Source organism: Gossypium arboreum, chromosome 10, assembly GCF_025698485.1.
Source record: "Gossypium arboreum isolate Shixiya-1 chromosome 10, ASM2569848v2, whole genome shotgun sequence".
NCBI classification, from domain to species: Eukaryota; Viridiplantae; Streptophyta; class Magnoliopsida; order Malvales; family Malvaceae; genus Gossypium; species Gossypium arboreum.
The window spans coordinates 18,013,611-18,031,954 of NC_069079.1; the positions used below are offsets into that span (position 1 = coordinate 18,013,611).

An 18,344-nucleotide genomic window follows, 5' to 3' on the forward strand; every position below is an offset into this window, starting at 1 on the left:
TTTTATGATTTCTACGTTATTGTGATCGTTGCTTTGAGTACTAGCTAGCCCATGCTTGAATTTCTGAACTTGATGATGAATTTGAGTTATGCCATTGATGAAATTGTAATCTTTATGATGTTAGTTGATGGAAAATGAAAGATATATGTTGGGTTAATATGTTTTGTATTTGAATTTTTGATGAATTTGAATATTTTGGACTAATTTGTGAAAATGAGAAATTGAGGCGCTAAAATGTGAAATAAATAAAGTATATGGGCTTATATAAACTACATGAAAATTCGGCCTAGCATGTGTAATATGAAATTATGTGTATTTTATGATTTTATGAATTAGGGACTAAAGAGTTAAAATGTGAAAATGTGAGGGCTAATTTGTAAAATGCCCTAAATATATGTATATGGGTTGAATTGAATGATTTATTGAATAAAAGAGTTAAATTTGAATTTGTATAGATCAAGAACCAAAGAAAACGGAATTAGATCGGGGAAAGTCAAAAGTCGTTGATTAGCCGATTTCATCCGTTTGAATAAGTATGAGGTAAGTCGATATACAAATAAATGTGTTTGAATTGAATTATTACTGCTTAAATGTTAATGAATAGTGATGAATGGCTATTCGAGTTGAATATGAGAAATCCGAGAAAGTTTCAATAATGTGACGACGTCCGAAAAGTCCCGTACGAACCATAGGAATAGTTAGGATACATATATCATGACATAGGATTCTGATATGTGATTTTGTGTAAAACCACGTCTGGGACGTCAGCATCGATTTGAGATTTACGTGTAAGACCATGTCTGGGACATCGGCATTGTATTTGATTTCGTGTAAGACCCTGTCTGGGACAATGGCATCAATATTTGATTACATGTAAGACCACGTCTGGGACGTTGGCATTGTACGAGCTTTCTGAGCTATCTGCGTATCCTATTTGATTCTATACAGTTCAACGGGCATCCCGAGAAATAAATAACTATGTGAATGTATATCTGATTCAGGTACGTATGAACTATATATGGAATTTGGCAATGAAAGGTGAGTATGGATATGATCTTTTGATATGTGAGCTACATAGAAATGTGATGTATTTATAAGTAAGTGATTATGAACAATTGAGCTAAATGAGAAATATGAACTTGCTATTATGTTATGCCATGATTCATATGAATGAATTGGTTTATAAATGTGATATGTGATAAGTTTATTTGTATATGGCTTACTAAGCTTTTGAAAGCTTACTTTGTGTATGTTTGCATTGTTTTATAGATATCGAAGCTACTGGAAGCTCGGGGATCGTCAAGGATCATCACCACACTATCAAATTTTATTTTTGGTACCTTTGGAAAATGTATATAACAAAGTGTCGCATGTATAGGCTAGGATTAATGTGGTATGTTTTGAGATGGATATATCATGCTATGAGATATGACTTGATTATAGTTAAACTCATGGTTTGATTTTAGTTTATAATCTATGATGCAAAAATGGTCTTTTTGGTAAGTTAGTTGTGCGGTTGAAATGGTTGTGTTTAGATGGCATGATATGTGTATGTTTTGGTGAATTTGGCTGCTTATAAGTGTATTGAAATGATGCTATTTTGGTTGCTTTGTGTGCTTGAGATTAGGGTGGCAAATTGGCTTTGCAAATAGCCTATTTTTGTCCACACGGGCAGAGACACGGGCGTGTGCCTCAGCTGTGTGCGACACACGGTCATGTTACATGGCCGTTTATCCCCTAGGGTAGTCCTACAATTTAAAGTCAGTCTCGAGCACCGCCTAGACATACGGGCGTGTCTAGCGGCCGTGTGCGCCACACAGCCTTGGCACATGGGCATGTGTGGCCATTTCGAAGGGTACATAGGCTAGACACATGGGCGTATGGTTACCCGTGTAACCCAAGTCAGTTTTGACCACGGCCAAGGTACACGGGCATGTCTCCGGCCATGTGGTACAAGTCAGTATGTATGCCCTGTTTAGCCACAGCTTCAACACACTGGCGTGTCTAATGCCGTATGAGGTACACGGCCTGATCACACGAGTGTGTGACCTCTATAACTTTAAAATTAGTTAAGTTTCTGAGAAATTTTGTATGTGCTCGGTTTAGTCTTGACCCCTTCCTAAAGCATGTTTTAGGTCTCGATGACCTGAGAAAGGGACTTTGAAATGATGTTTGACTATGATGCTATGATGTGTGGATGATATTTGTGAATTGATTATTAAATGTTTTGATATGTACGGTAATGCCTCATAACCCTAGTTCGGCGACGGATACAGGTTAGAGGTGTTACAGTTGAGGTATAACTATTCCATTGTTTATCAAAAAGGGACTCAGAACATAGTGGCTGATGATTTATCCAAAAGGGCTTATATGCTAGAAGGTCAAATTCACCAGTGCTTGGGGGAGATGTCACTTACATGGTCTGAGCTCTGGGATAAGATTCTACAGGCCGCGTTGGACGATGTAAAGCTACAGAAGTTTTCCAAGGACTTACTACAAAATTCTCAATCCCATCCCAAGTACTCATTGGATGGTAGGTTTCTTAAGAGAAAAGGGAAAGTGATGATCAGTCACAACACAAACCTCATGAAGGCAATTTTTTAGTTGTTCCACAATGAGGCCATTGGTCAAGTACTCATTGGATGGCAAGTTTCTTAAGAGAAAAGGGAAAGTGATGATCAGTCACAACACAAACCTCATGAAGGCAATTTTTTAGTTGTTCCACAATGAGGCCATTGGTGGCCACTCAGGAGTACATGCTACTAGGCGTCGCATAGCTACCCTATAGTACTGGAAAAGGTTATCGAAAGATGACAAAAAGTGGGTTTAAAAATATACCACCTGTCGACATACAAGAGTGACAATACTACATACCCTCGATTATTGCAACCTTTGCCAATATCTGATCGAGCATAGGCTGCTGTCTGTATGGACTTTATATAAGGTCTTCCTTTATCCAAAGATAAAAGCACCATCTTGGTAATATAGATTAACCAAGCATGCTCATTTTTTCACCTTGGCACACACTTTCACTGCTACAAATGTAGCTCAGCTCTACTTGGATCAAGTATACAAGCTCCATGGAATTCCAGAGTTCATCGTATCTGACAGAGACAAAATCTTCCTTAGCAGATTTTGGCAAGAACTCTTCAAACTACTTGGTACTCGACTGTACCTCTCCCATGCTTACCACCCCCAAACAAATGGACAAACAGAAGTTCTCAATAGGTATCTTGAAGGTTATTTGCATTTTATGACTGGTGAAAAACCTTCAGAATGGGTTCATTGGCTGCCTTTGGCGGAGTGGTGGTACAACACCACACACCATTCAACCATCAACACCACTCCTTACATTGCCCTCTATAGTCAGGAAGTGGACAGAACACTTCAAAGTAGGGAAACTTTAATGAAGCTCCTTAGGTTCCACTTGAAACAAACTCAAGAACGAATGAAGCAGCTAGTAGACAAGAAAAGATCTGATCGGTCGTTTGCAATTGGGGACCTAGTATACCTGAAACTCCATCCTTACAGACAACATTCACTGAGGAAGATGCAGAATTAGAAGCTTTCCCCCAGGTTTTATGGCCCTTATACTATTGAAGCTAAAATTGGTCAGGTGGCCTATAGACTGAAATTACCTGAAGGAGCAAAAATCCACCTCATATTCCACGTGTCTCAACTGAAGAAACATGTTGGCTCAACTATACACTCACCCACATTGCCACCTATTGAAACAGACTGCTCGATCCTAAAGGAACCAGCACGAATCCTTGACAGATGAATGGTCAAAAAAGGGAATCATGTTGTCACTAAGGTGCTAGTGGAATGGGCAGACACTTTTCTGAAGAACTCTACTTGGGAAGCTAGGACAGAATTTCAAAAACAATATCCTGCTTTCGATCCTTGAGGACAAGGATCTGCTGCAGAGAGGGAGTATTGTTATAGCATATAATTATGGGGTTAAAAAGTCGTTAATTTCTGTTTAAATTGTTGAGTTAATTATGTTACACAAAACGGCACATTTTGAGGAGGGGTACTTTAATGAATACGCAGCGTTTTGGGGTGAAGGGCTTGGTTAATGAAACGGGGCATTTTTATGCTCAGCCTTGTAACAGAATGACAGTTGTAATGATCATTGTTTTCTTTCTTTTTAGCACCCGCGTGTGTGCTAGAGTTAGTTATGAAGAATTCAGTACTATTTTCTCAACCTTTTTCTTCTCTCTCTCTACTACTCATTTTTCCTCCTCCTATTCTTCTGTTCTTCTCCTTCTTGTTTTTTTCTGCAGCTCGCATCACAACACTTTAATTGCAATGATTGACTAATAAATTAAGCAACGGTATATAAACAATATATATAAAATTTTAGTGATTTAAAGTTAAATATTAAATTAATAATCTTTTTAAGCTTGAGATTTATTTTATATATATATTATTGTTAATAGTATTTTTCGCTTATATATTATTGTTATATGTAAATAATTAATTTTAAAAATTGTTTTAAAACTTAAATCAGGATGAAATCCAAATTTAAAATAATAAATTTTAAATAATAAATTTAATTAATTCAAAATCTTAAAATTTATAATATTAATTACTAAACAAAGAATTTGAAAATCATATATGTCAAATTTTGACATCTAAATCCAAATTCAATTTTCAATTCGCAAATATTTTGATAATGAGAATTGTAAGTCAACATTAGTTTTGTGGGAAATATGTTGAAAACCTTTAGATTTTTGCTCGAGTTGGGATCCAAAATAATTTCTAATGTTGACTCGTTCTGGGTGAAAATCTTAAGGACCAAATACAAATTGGTGGATGAAGTTCCTAGTAACATTTCTAATTTTATGGAGAATTTGGGAACTCTAAAGAATAATCTTGCATAAGTTATTGGGAATGGAAGTTTGGCTCAATTCTGGCAGGATCCTAAATGTTGGACCCCTCTTGCATTATTGTGTGAAATGGTTCCTAGTTGAACGTTAAACCCCAAAGAATTAAATGTGAACCCAAGTTTCAAATGAAAAAAAAAAAAAGTTCCATTGAGTAGAGCCATTGGTATAGCTTTGTTACAGCTATATATATATAGTTTGTGTGTTGTGTGTGTTTGAAAGTACAAGCTATGTTGTGTCTTACCATTCAAACTTTTTTAAAGAAAAAAAATATTTTATTATTATTATAAAGATTTAATGAAAAAGAATTAAAGAGGTAAGGCATTGGTTATTAATTTATTGCAATGATAAATATATTGTCGGAGGGACGATGATACACGTGTGTCGCTGAAATCATCTACAAATATATTTGTATTAAAAAAGAAGCCGCGCACGTGCTTTTTAGTCAATGGTCAAAATTAGTGAGTGGATCAATCTTTATTTTAATTTAGTTATAAACAAGATTAATCAAATAAGTAACACGAAGTAGAATCACAAGAACTAAATATAGAAAATAAAAGGGTAAATTATCTAGATACCCAATCTAAAATTATTGCAATGATCATTCTTTTTTTCTTTTTTATGTTAATTTTACTATTGTTGTTAAGAATTATTCCTATTTTGATCATTCTTCCATGGAAAACCAAATGGAATGTTGGTTGTGCTGCCATGTAATGTTGATTGTGCCGCCACATGTCTATATATTTTTGGTGCGGCATGTGAGAAACAAGTTTGTCACTCTTCTACTCTACGTAGGCTTCATGGGTTTCCGTTTTGGCCACTAGTGCCACTAGGTTCATTGATTCTCACTGTTCACTTGCTTTGAAGAAACACGACAATGAGGTTTTGGGATTGGATAATTTTAATGATTATTATGTTCCTTTGTTGAAAAGAGTGAGGTCGTATCTATTGAGCAAACGCCAAGTTTTCATTGTCGAAGGAGATTTAAACGTGTCACTTTGTTGACGAAGTTGTTCGATATCGTGTCGCTCGCTCACATGCTTCACTTAGTGGCACAGGCTGGTGTATAGTACTAGACCTGTCCATGGTCAGGCCACCCGGCCCGGCCCGAAGGCCCGCCCTGAATGTGGGAGGGTTTGAGCAAAAATATAGACCCAAAAAATAGGCTTGGAGAAAAAATTAAGGCCCGTTTAAAAAACAGGTCGGGCCTCTGATAAGGTATTTTTTGCCCGAGCCCGGCCTGAATTCACTAAATGAAAACAAAAATATATTTTTTAATATTATTTTCTTATTGTTTTCTTCTTATTTTGCTACCATTTTACTATTATGTTGTTATTGTTTGGATATTGTATAAAATTTATTTTATTGTTAACTTTGTTATTATTTTAGAGGCATTTGCTTGTTAAGTGCATCTATCTTAGAGTTATTTAAGTATACATATTTTTAAAAATTATTTTTAATTTGTTGAGAAATATTTATTTTGATGTTTTAGTATTTTGATGTATTATATATATTTTAAAATTATATAAAAATAATATAAAAATTAATATGAGCGGGTTAGGTCGGGCTTGAGTTTTAACTTTTTATCCGGATCGGGTTTAAGCAAAATTTTAGGCTCATTTTTCGGGCCAAGCCTAACAAATAGACCTAAATTTTTTGTTGAATCTGGCCCAACCCATGTACACCTCTATATAGTACGCTATGCAAAACCCACAATTGTACGTTATGTCGAACATTATTCGGTTTGTTAACTTACTCGAAGTAGCCAAAGCAGTGAATCCACAATCGTTGATCATTTGGGCTTCGTTGAGCTACTTTTATGGGCTAAACACCGACAACCCATTTTCTAAATGTGACAGAACCGACCATCAAGTGAGTCTTTATGCCGCCAAGAAGAAAGCCGGTGAGGAATCGCTCGTACTTATAATGATATCTACGATCTTTCTTTCAATGGACTCAACCGTCGATCGTTTAGGCTTCATTGAGCTCTGTTTATAAACTTAACACTGAAAACCCATTCTCCGAACATGACAGAACCGACCATCCGGCAAGTCTTTACATCACCATGAAGAAAGTCAGTGAGGAAATCGCTTATGCATATAATCATATTTACAACCTTTCCTTCACTAGACTCAGCATTTGATCATTTAGGCTTCGTTGAGCTCTGTTTATGGACTCAACATCGAAAGCCCATTCTCTGCATGTAATAGAACCGATTATTCGGTGAGTCTTTACGCCGCCACGAAGAAAGTTGGTAAGGAAATTGCTCATACTTATAACCATATCTATGAGCTTTCCCTCACCGAACTTATATTCTTCATTGTTTACAGTCCATGGAGAAAACCCGACATGGCTTATTTGCTTTCACTAAAGATATTACGTGACAATATAGTTAGCATTACATGGCGGCACAGTCAACATTCTGTTTGTTTTTAACAAATGAGTGACAAAAACAGGAAAAGTTGTTAATTGCAGTGCTAAAATTGAAAAAAAAATAATTTAGAGCGGCCAAAACAAGAACGCGATAATTATAGAGTGATTATCTGAATAATTTACCCAAAATAAAACATGTACTTGTAAAATTAAATTAAGTAGCAAGTGTAAAGCAGTGATAACACATTAAAAATACTAAGAAGTTACAATATTGTTTTTTTAGAGATACACGATAATTTTGGTTCAATATGCAATGCTATAAATAAAGTTTGATTTTGTGTAATTTTATACATTAAATATTTATTTGACTTAATTTTAATAAATTAGTAACACAATTATCGGTATAACATCATTTATGCTAACATATTGCATACACAAATAATTATATTTATTCAATATAAAAATAAATTAATGTCTTTATTTCTTTAAATGTGTATAATTAAATCAAAATCACAAGTTCATTTATACGTTTTAATTGCAATTTAAGTTTCATGTTTTATTTACATCAAATCAAATTCATACATCGAATTGTAAATGTTAAATATGACTCCTATTTTTAGTCAAATTTGAAAAATAATCTTTTAGTTAAATTCTGTTTACTTGTTTCAATCAAACACTGATTAGTTTAGATTATTTTATTATTGTTTGATTTATGAATTTAGCCTATAAATATGCTCTTTTACAACCTTAGAAAATATACCCATTAGAGATTAGAACTCATAACACATTTAGAGAATTTTGTGTTTACGTTTTGTGGGTTCTTTGTTTTCGGGTTTTCGGGGTTTAATTTTCATCTCCATCTTTTGTACTCTTCGTTCTTTTTCCATTACAGTAAAATTATCTTTACCCGTAGTTTTTTATCCTCTTTAGAGCGGTTTTTCCACGTTAAATTTGTGTGTTCAATTTCTCAATTTATTCTGCTATTTTCTTGTTCGTTGCTTAATCGGGTCAAAATCCTAACAGTAAATTAAACCAAAATTCATATATAATTTTGATATTTTATTTTCTAAAAAAATTTTAAAAAAAAATCAGAATGCCAAAGTAACGTTGACAAAGACTGGATTATTAAATGTTAAGAGTTCAAGCTCAAGTTGTATTATTTGCAAATGTCATTTATAGTTCTTTTTTAGATCATTTTAAAATGGAGTCTCCATCACGTATTTTGATTTTTAATTTAATGTGTTTGGTATTGAATTAATTCTATTATAATTAATTGGACATATATTATATGTGATTTATATTATTCTTATAATTCTATTTGTTAATTTCTTAAAAATAAAAATATTTTAATTTATTTTAATTTTATTAAATTAATTGACTGATTTTTAATCATTATAAAATTGAGAAGAACGTTAGTTGTTAAGGTTTCAACGATGATGCTAACAAATAGCAACATAAGCATTACAAGTTGTATTCCTCAAACCCTCCCACAAATTGAGAAGAATGTGATTTTTGCCCAAACCCTCTCACATTTTGAGCGGGCTTTCGGGCCAGGTCGAATGGCTTAACCCATGCTCACTTCTAATTACAACTATAGTTTTGTTAATAAATTAATTAATTGAATTGAGAAAGTCAATGACATCAACAAGAAAGGAGTAACCATACAACTAGAATATAGTGAATGTACACACCATTAATAATATATTACAAATATGTAGAATCACGTATTTAAAATATAAGTGTATTTAAAATAATATATAATAAATTATAATATATAATATTTGAAATTAATAATAATAACACATATCGATATGTACGAAATTAAAATAAAAATAGTTTAACTTATGAGTTTAAAAAAATTGAAATAGATAAATATATCAAATTACTAATATTAAATATACTTCAATTGTTCATTATAGTATTTTTATTTTTCTATAGCACATCAAAAAGTTATTAAGTTAGTGAAAATAAAATTCAATATTAAAATAAATTAAATATCGACCAATATAATTAATAACATTATCTATATACACAAATTTGGTGAGAGAAAAGATTTTGTGTTAAAAGTTATTTTTTAAAAGTGTACTTAAAAATTATTAATGGTGTAAACAAAAGACCATCGTAATCATAGTAATAATCATTATATTTTTAATTAAATTAATACTTGATTAACTCGTGATATCAATTTAGTCGAAGATTTTATTAATAATATAAATATATACTTTGTACCTTGTGTAAAAATGTACGTGTTTAATGCAATGGTATAACCCTATAAAAATATAAATATAAATTTTAAAAATAATATTATTAAAAAGAGGAGTTAGGATGTTAAGTATAAAACTAAGAAAAATGATGTTACTTAAAAGAAAGTTAAAAATATAATATGAAATGAAGAAAATATAGTTTTTGTTGTTTAGTAGAAAAGGTAAATGATAAAATTAAAATAAAAATAAAAGTAAGTATAGATGTGATTGTGTATGGTTATCATCGGGTACGTGTGATGTCATATGCTGTTAAAGAGTTCATGAACAAAAGTCAGCAAAAGACGCAACTTGTTTCAAACCGCAAACATCCCAAAGATAAGATTTTGATCCCAAAGCAAAATGGATGTTGGATGTTGGCACTACATCTATTTATGTATCAAGTTATGCTCTCAATTACTTTCAAATTAAATTTTAAAAGTATATAAAATTGATTTATTTCTAACATATTTATGAATTTAAAACGAATTTGATATTTTCAACCCATGCATTGTGTTACGTAAGTTGGTGTAAGGTTAGTTTAGGCTACTTTTGGATCCCCGTTTGATCTTATTTCAGTGTGTTTGGAGTACTTTTTGACTAAATCGCACCGTACCAATCCGTTTGGATTGTAAAGAACAAAACGATTGGAGCATCATTCAACACACTGGACATCAATTTTTCCACTGGAGCTTTATGCTCCAGTCAAATGTTCCAACATCCCATTGGTGGTCATTTTTCCTTTTACACCCTTACTCTTATTTTTTCTCCATTTTACTCTTCTTTTTTTTTCTTTTTCTTTATTTTACCTTCTACTTCAATAATTTTGTATTTTCATTGTGAGATAATTTTATTAATTTAAAATAATAAACATTTTCCCCATTATTTTATAACAAACTAATATACATTATTGTCAAAAGAAATTTTAATTTACCATTCATTGAATTAACTACTTTTAGATTATTTATTTTAAATTTTAATTATTTTGATTTAAAATGTTAATTTTTTACTTTATATAGTAAAATATCGAAAGATACATTTTAATATTCATTAAATGAATTTATAAACTCACATATTTTTAATTATTTTGATTTAAAATAATTATCATTTTATCTAATAAATAATTTAAATTGATTATATAATTCATTAAAATATTTATAATAAAATATTGGAAGATACATTTTAATATTTTATTAAATGATTTTATAAATTCACATATTTTAATAATTTTAAAAAGTAAAATAATTTAAAAATTTCTATTATATATCAATTCTAATCGATGTCCTTAATAGTAATTTTTGTTCTCACCTCACCGCTACATGACTATGTTTGAATCCAAACACAAACTCCACCATTGTTTCTAATCTCACCGCTACAGTATCTAATCTCACCGCTACAGTAACTAATCTCACCGCCACTACTATTTTTAATCTCACCGAAAGTAAACACACGCCCATCCAAACTAAGCCTTAATATTATTTTTTAAAATATTTTAAAAGTATTTTAAAAAGTTTAATTTAAAATTTAATTATTTAATATTGTTGTCAAAATGTGTTTTGAGAAATAAAATGTTCATTTCAGATATGGGGTTATAAAGTAACAAATAAATATTTAAATAATGTTCAAATTAGTTAATATTATAATATTTTAATGAGAATATAGAAAATACTTTATTATAATTTGTTGTTAATATTTTAATATTTGAAAAATAAATTTTAAATTTGTTTAAGCAATTAACTAGAAAATGAAAAGTACCATCTATTGAAGGGGTGAAAACGTAATTAAACTGCTAAAAGTGTTTTTTTGGGGAGAAAAGCTAAAATATTCAACTTCTCCATTTAAGGAAAAGTGCTTTTGAAAAGACAATTTTTTTTTCAAAAGTTATTTGTTTAGCAATCTTTTTGTTTCAAAAGTATTTTTCATATCAAAAGTTCTTCTAAAAAGCACTATTAAACACAACCTTAATGGGTGAATCTACTGCCAGTCCCTCTAAAATGTAAAATTACTATTTAGGCCCTTGAGATTTTTAAAAAAAATTAAATTAGTAAAGATAAAATTGCACTTTGGCCCCCTTAAAATTATAAAAATTCAATTAAATCCTTTAAAAATTATAAAGACATAGACTATAAAAAATTAAAATTTCATTCGGCCCCCTACAAAATTGTTCTGGCTTTGTCATTGACAACCTTAATGTTGGAAATTGCAATAAATCGATAAATGTATCTCTTGTTGAGGGAAAAAATAGAAAGAAGTGAAAGGAGAGGATGATGGTTCACACGATAGAGATAGAATGATTATGCAGAGAGCTGAACTTACAATAAGCAATTGGGTAAAGTTTTGGCATAAACCAAAAGTCTTACATCTAATGTTGGAGGAGTATTTATAGGCAAGATTAGTCAATAGCTATTCCCAAGCCTCAACATATGTCCATAAGTTTCTTATCTTGGTATATCGTTTAGGGGTAGGATAGTCTCCTAACTGGCCATCGATCATATTGATGGGTCTGGCAACCAAGCAACAATTATACATAAGTAAATTTAGTGAAGTCTTACATGTTCATGCACAAAGAAGGCTTGACACTTATCCTGATGGGCCTAATAGAAGAGGTTTCACGTGTTAGGTACTGTAACCGTCCATTTTCAGTGATATCGAAAATGACGATTTCAGAATTTGATTTTTCAATGATTGAGTATGTAAATATTATTAATTAATATTTACTAATCTAGTATTATAATAATTTTAATTTAATAATTTTATTAAATAATTAAGGATTTAAATATAAAGATTAAATTGTAAAAACTATAAAAATTGATACTATTAATTTTTATTAGTTAAAAACTTGAATAGTATTTACTTGAGCATTCAAGCGGAAAATAACTACTTTTTAAGAGTAATGTACGCCTGGGGCGTAAAAATTTGAGAAAAATATGTTAAAATAATGTTAAATTAAATTAAAAATATGTTAAAACAATAATAAAATTGCCACCTTCTTTATTTCTTCTTTTACCACGGTTTTTTACACGAAAAACAAGGTAAGCCATTGTTGAATGCTCTATGTATTCTACTATTCCATGGTAAGCTAATCTGAGCTTTTTCTTTTTTTTTTAAAATTTTATGTTTTTGATATTTTGGAAGTTTGATTTAGTTAGTTTAGAGATTAATTTATGAAACAGTTAAAGTTTTTAAATGTTGTTATTGTTGAATCTTGAAGCTCTTAATATTAAATTTATAGATTTTGAGCTTAGTTACGAAAAAATGACTAATTTATAAGTAAAAGTTGTTAGTTTTAAAAATATTACAGTTTGATCCTTTCTTGTTCCCGGGTCAACTTTAGAGCTTACGCATGCTTTAACTATTTTATTTTAAATTTGTCCAAAGTAAAAATGACTTGGGAAATGTTTTAAATTTGTACTAAGGGGTCGATATGATTGAAACCAACGAGTTTTTTACTCGAATTGTCCATTAAATATTTGTAACTATTCTTTTTTGTATTATAACATTCTACAGCTCAGCCCGATGATTGGGATAGGTGAGGGGTATTACACCATTATTCAATTAGAGCATATATGAGTAACGACACAAAAGTATATTCTCAATTTAGCTAGCATGCTAGAAATTGACTTGCATTAATTGAGGATTTTTTTATTTAGATAAATTTATTTTCATATTACTACAAGCGAATATTTAGATATATAAGATAGTAGACAATGTAGAAGTGGATTTGTTTTAGTTTTATGTGAAAATCTAACAGGTTGAATTTTCTATTTATAAGTTTTAGAATTAAGGTTTTGCATATCTTTCCTACTTATAAATAGTATGATATTGTGTTTTAGTACACTCAATTTATATCTTCTTATATTTAATAATAATATATATATCAACCTAACTAAAACTCAACTCGCTTAAATTACATTTTTATAATTTGAAATTAAAATATTATAAAAAAAAGTGTTGCACAGGTGTCAACGTGCTGCAATCACTCTAAAATAATTACTCTAATTTGAACAAGATATGAAAACCTTAAAGGTGCAGTAAACCTCCCCACATCCATAACGCGGAGATAACCCTAAAAATGGATTTTAAAATTCATATGGCAATAAATAATATAGAAACACAATTAGAGTAAAAAACGGAAAAATTTTGATTTTCTTTTTCTGTACAAGTTACGTGAATTTTTATTATTACGCTTTTCAATCATAAAAGCTATAATTGGGAATGATTATTTATTAGAAGTAATTTTCATTCCCACACAATTTGAATATGTGTTAAAGTGAAAATTTAGTAAGAGTTTTAACTGTCGTTTCATATAAATTAAGATAATTTTTATTGTTTATATTATTTTATATTTAAATAAATATACCTAAGCAAGAAAAGTTAAAATTGAAAATTATTCGAAATGAGGTATTTGGATGGTTTATAAAATATAAGTTTTAAAATCGTGGTTATATGAAATCAAACTAAATTCTTTTTTATTCAATATATAATTAATTTTAATATTTTATGATATAAAATAAAATTTTATATTTAAAATAATAAAATTTATTTAAAAATTCTTAAAATTTAAAATTTTAAAATATTTATAATAAAGACTTTGAATTTTTATCAAAAATATTCAAAAGTTATAAAATAAAATTTATTTTATTAAAATAAATCCAAAAATTAAAGTAAAAAATTAAGATAAAGAAATTGAGAATTAAACCAAACCGAAATAAATTATAGTGAAAATTTTAAAATTTTAAAAAAATGAGACCAAAATGAAACAGTATGACCCCTATATGGTAATTTTAATACCATACCATATGTTATTTTAAGTCCATTAATCACGTGTATCATGTATGCATTCTAGATAAAAGAAATAAAAATCCTAAAACTTAAATTCAAATTAATAGTATCATATTTAAAAAGTGACCATATTTATCATCATGTTTTATTTAATTTTCCAATTGACTTCAATTAATGAAATTTTAATTTTTACAGGTTGGAAAACTGCATGCATGTAGGACAAATGTGCAAAATGGAGAAGAACTAACCATTTAAAACAAATCACATTTTACTTTGACAAAATTAACTTAAAATAATAATTTAAAAAAAAAAATTTAACTGCTGGATAGTTTTCTCTCTGTCTTCCTTTTAAACCCCAACTCTCTCCTCTCTTACCAAACTCTTCCTTAAGAAGGACTTATTGGATTCTTCAAAGAAATCCCAGATGGGTTTGCATGCATTAAACTTCTGTTAAGGCTTATAAAATCATTTTCGATTTTTCTTCTTCTTATTTAAGCTTCGTGATTGTCGTAGTTTGTTTGGGGGGAAGTTTTATGTAACGGTTAAAGATTAAAACATACAAGTATCAGTTTTTTTCCTTGGGTGGTATGTTTTGAGGTTTAAAAATTAAAAAGGTTTCTGAGCTAGTTTTTGTTTGTTTCCTCCAGAATTAATAGTTTTGGTTTTTAGTGTTATTCCAGAGAAAAGAAGAGTTTTTGAAGGTTGTATATATATAATATATTATATATAAAATGGCATCAGCGAGTAACTGGCTTTCGTTTTCACTGTCTCCAATGGAGATGTTGAGGTCATCATCTGAGCCTCAGTTCGTGTCATATGAAGGATCTCCTGCTGCTTCTTCTCATCATCTCATCGATAACTTCTATGCTAATGGTATGCTAAACTTTCTTCTTTTTTTCTTTTTTCTGTTTGGTTGCCTAGAAAATACGAGAGAAACCCAAGGTTTTAGCGGTTTAAATGAAATAAATTGGTAAAATATCGTTGGAGTTTCGAGTTTATTTTCTTCCTGCTGATTATACTTAGATAAACCGACTTAAAAAGCTCACTGCTTTCAATGCTGAATTTCTTTCATGTTTATGTATAGTAGCTAAAAAAAAAAATTTAAAACCCCTTGTTTTCTATGTTTTTGAAGGGTGGACAAATCCAAAACATCAAGCGTTTGTTCAAGGAGAGAAGAACCAAAGCGAAGAAGCTCAAACGGAAGCATCAATGGCGGATGAATCTCCCATTTTTACCAGCTTCCATTACCAAGCACCAAAGCTTGAAGACTTCCTTGGCGATTCTTCATCGATGGTTCGATATTCAGATAGCCAAGCTGAAACCCAAGAAGACTCATCTTTGACCCAAATCTACGATCCCAGTGTCTCCACTTACTTCGATCACCACCAAGATCTCAACCAAATAACTGGGTTTCAAACGTTCCCGACGAACTCGGGATCGGAAGTTGACGAGTCGTCATCAAGGGGTCGAACTCAGTTGACTGGCGTTGAGTTACCTGGTCACTCGATTGAATCATCTGGTAACAATACTACTAATAATAACAAAGCCATTGTTTCGGTTGACTCAGATAACTCAAAGAAGATAGCTGATACATTTGGTCAAAGAACTTCGATTTACAGAGGTGTCACGAGGTTCATACATCCCATCAATCAATTTTCTTTTTGTTTTTTTTTTTTTCCAAATTCATTTTTAAAGTTCTATTGATATGTTAAGGGAAATATAAAATGGGTTTGGGAAGTGCAGACACAGATGGACGGGTAGATATGAAGCTCATCTATGGGATAACAGCTGCAGGAGAGAGGGTCAAGCCAGAAAAGGCCGTCAAGGTCCTCTCTCTCATAGAATATAGTGTATAATACGATGATATAAACAATATGAAATACATACACTACTGAAAAGAAGCATGCATGCAGGGGGGCATTAATAGGTCATTTATGATGATTTGAAAGACCCTGATGTGTATATATGTACCAAACTTTTTTATTTCCTACAAAAAAAACTAGTCTTCTTCTCTTTTGATTTTGATAAGATATGCCGCCATTTTTCTTTCTCTCTCACCTCAGTGAGGCCTGTGTTTTATGGCTCAGGTCATTTTTACACTTGAATCGATGCCTGAACTCTGTAACTGTGTGATTTTGATAGATTGAGTTGCCTTTCGCTATTGTCTGAGAGAGAGAGGATCTAGGTTTGACCAGAGTACTCATATGATTTTTGTTGCCTATACTATTTTTTTAGATTTGTAGTTTCCATCATAGGACTAGTTATAATAAAAAAAATTTCATCGCATTTTCATTGACCGTCAATTCTAAGGAAGCATCAAGAACACAGTGTGTTTAAATTTAAGCAAAATATTGACCCATATATTACATGACTTTTTGCATGCAAATCTGGGATGGTGGATGTTCGGCTCTCATTCAATGTTCAAATCTTGTTTATACAGTATACTTAGGTGGTTATGATAAGGAAGAAAAGGCTGCTCGGGCTTACGATCTGGCCGCTTTAAAATACTGGGGTCCTACAGCAACCACCAACTTCCCGGTATTTTATATGCACAGTTCTTTTTCCATGTTATTGGATCTGATTAAGTGTTTAATCGTATCCTGTGCTTATTATTTAAATGTGTCGGTCTGGATTACATAGAGTGATAATCTTTGCTTGTCCTCGAGCATGAACTTATTCACTCTATCATCTTCTTGCTTGGTTTAGATTTCGGATTATTCAAAAGAGTTGGAAGAGATGAAGCATGCGACCAAGCAAGAGTTTATTGCATCCTTGAGGAGGTATACTTTGTACACTTGACTGGTTCCTTTGGATAATTGAAGTAGGGTTAATCATTGTTTGCGGGTGTTTAATAGGAAAAGTAGCGGATTTTCAAGGGGTGCATCGATTTACAGAGGTGTCACAAGGTTTGAACATTTTGTTCAGAATCCAAATTGTTGACGTTTAATTTCTATCTCTATGATGTGTTCAATTATGTAACTAAATTATCTTGCGAACGACTGAAGCATGAGTTTGTTGTCTTACATTTGCAGGCATCATCAACAGGGCCGATGGCAAGCAAGGATAGGTCGGGTTGCTGGAAACAAGGACTTGTACCTTGGGACATTCGGTGAGATTGCAGTAACGGGCTAAAGAACAAACTCTCCCATTTAACTACTGTAAGATTACTGTTTGAAACTGATAATATTCATCTTCTGTATGGTTCACAGCTACTGAAGAGGAGGCAGCAGAGGCATATGATATTGCAGCCATCAAGTTCCGAGGTGTCAATGCGGTGACTAACTTCGAGATGAGCCGGTATGATGTCAAAGCCATTGCCCAGAGTTCTCTTCCCATTGGTGGGGCAGCCAAGCGCTTAAAGCTTTCACTTGAATCAGAGCCAAAACCGATGGTGAACCAGAAGCAACAACCACCACCACCCCGGTGCAGCTGCAACAGCAATCTTATAAGTTTTGCTCCCATGAAGCAGCCGGTTTCCACTATTCCTTGTGGAATCCCTTTCGATGCTGCAGCAGCAACGGCTGCATTTTATCAACAGAATCTCTACCAGCACCTTCAGACTGCCAACACCAGCATCTCTGAACCCCCAGGTTCTTCCTCGACAACGGTGATGTCGCAGCCAGCGGCTGAGTTCTTTTTATGGCCTCACCCATCCTATTAAAGGTTTTAACAACAATTCAGCTAACAGTAAGTGGTGAAGAATTCGTCGAAGCTCTCCCGAGCAGACTCAATGATCTGATCATGGATCGGAACTGGGTCTTTACCTCTTTTTTTTTACCTAGGAAAAGGGGGTTGTAGTTGAGACATTAGGAAGCTGGATTTTATAAAGTAATTAATTTATCTTCAAATGCTAAAGTTGAGATCAGAGATGATGAAATGGGCAAATCCTCCATTGCCAATATTTTGCTGCAACTATCTCTGGAATGATTAACCAGAGTTTCCGTTTAGCTGTTTTTAAATTAAATATAATTTGGATTAATAAATCTTAATTTTATTTTTAAAATGTTTTTCTTTTCATTACCCAAGTTGCTTAGGTCTATTAAAAATGGCCGAACAAAAA

General features: G+C 31.6%; 1 protein-coding gene across 1 annotated transcript; it reads left to right on the forward strand.

Annotated features, from left to right (window-relative positions):
- Positions 1-14,574: 14,574 nt before the first annotated feature.
- Positions 14,575-18,287, forward strand: LOC108458084 (AP2-like ethylene-responsive transcription factor AIL6). The gene is made up of 8 exons (XM_017757325.2): positions 14,575-15,157; positions 15,417-15,915; positions 16,028-16,110; positions 16,725-16,822; positions 16,991-17,064; positions 17,140-17,190; positions 17,317-17,393; positions 17,494-18,287. Exons 1-8 carry the CDS (start codon positions 15,016-15,018, stop codon positions 17,943-17,945), a joined length of 1,476 nt encoding a protein of 491 aa, XP_017612814.1. The 5' UTR covers positions 14,575-15,015; the 3' UTR covers positions 17,946-18,287.
- Positions 18,288-18,344: the final 57 nt, after the last annotated feature.

Bases quoted from the DNA above. Each gene is read 5' to 3' on its own strand.
- LOC108458084 (XM_017757325.2), top strand. From the start codon at position 15,016: ATGGCATCAGCGAGTAACTGGCTTTCGTTTTCACTGTCTCCAATGGAG. The intron at 15,916-16,027 runs GTTCATACATCC...TGGGAAGTGCAG, and splicing joins ATTTACAGAGGTGTCACGAG to ACACAGATGGACGGGTAGAT. The intron at 17,394-17,493 runs GTGAGATTGCAG...TATGGTTCACAG, and splicing joins CTTGTACCTTGGGACATTCG to CTACTGAAGAGGAGGCAGCA.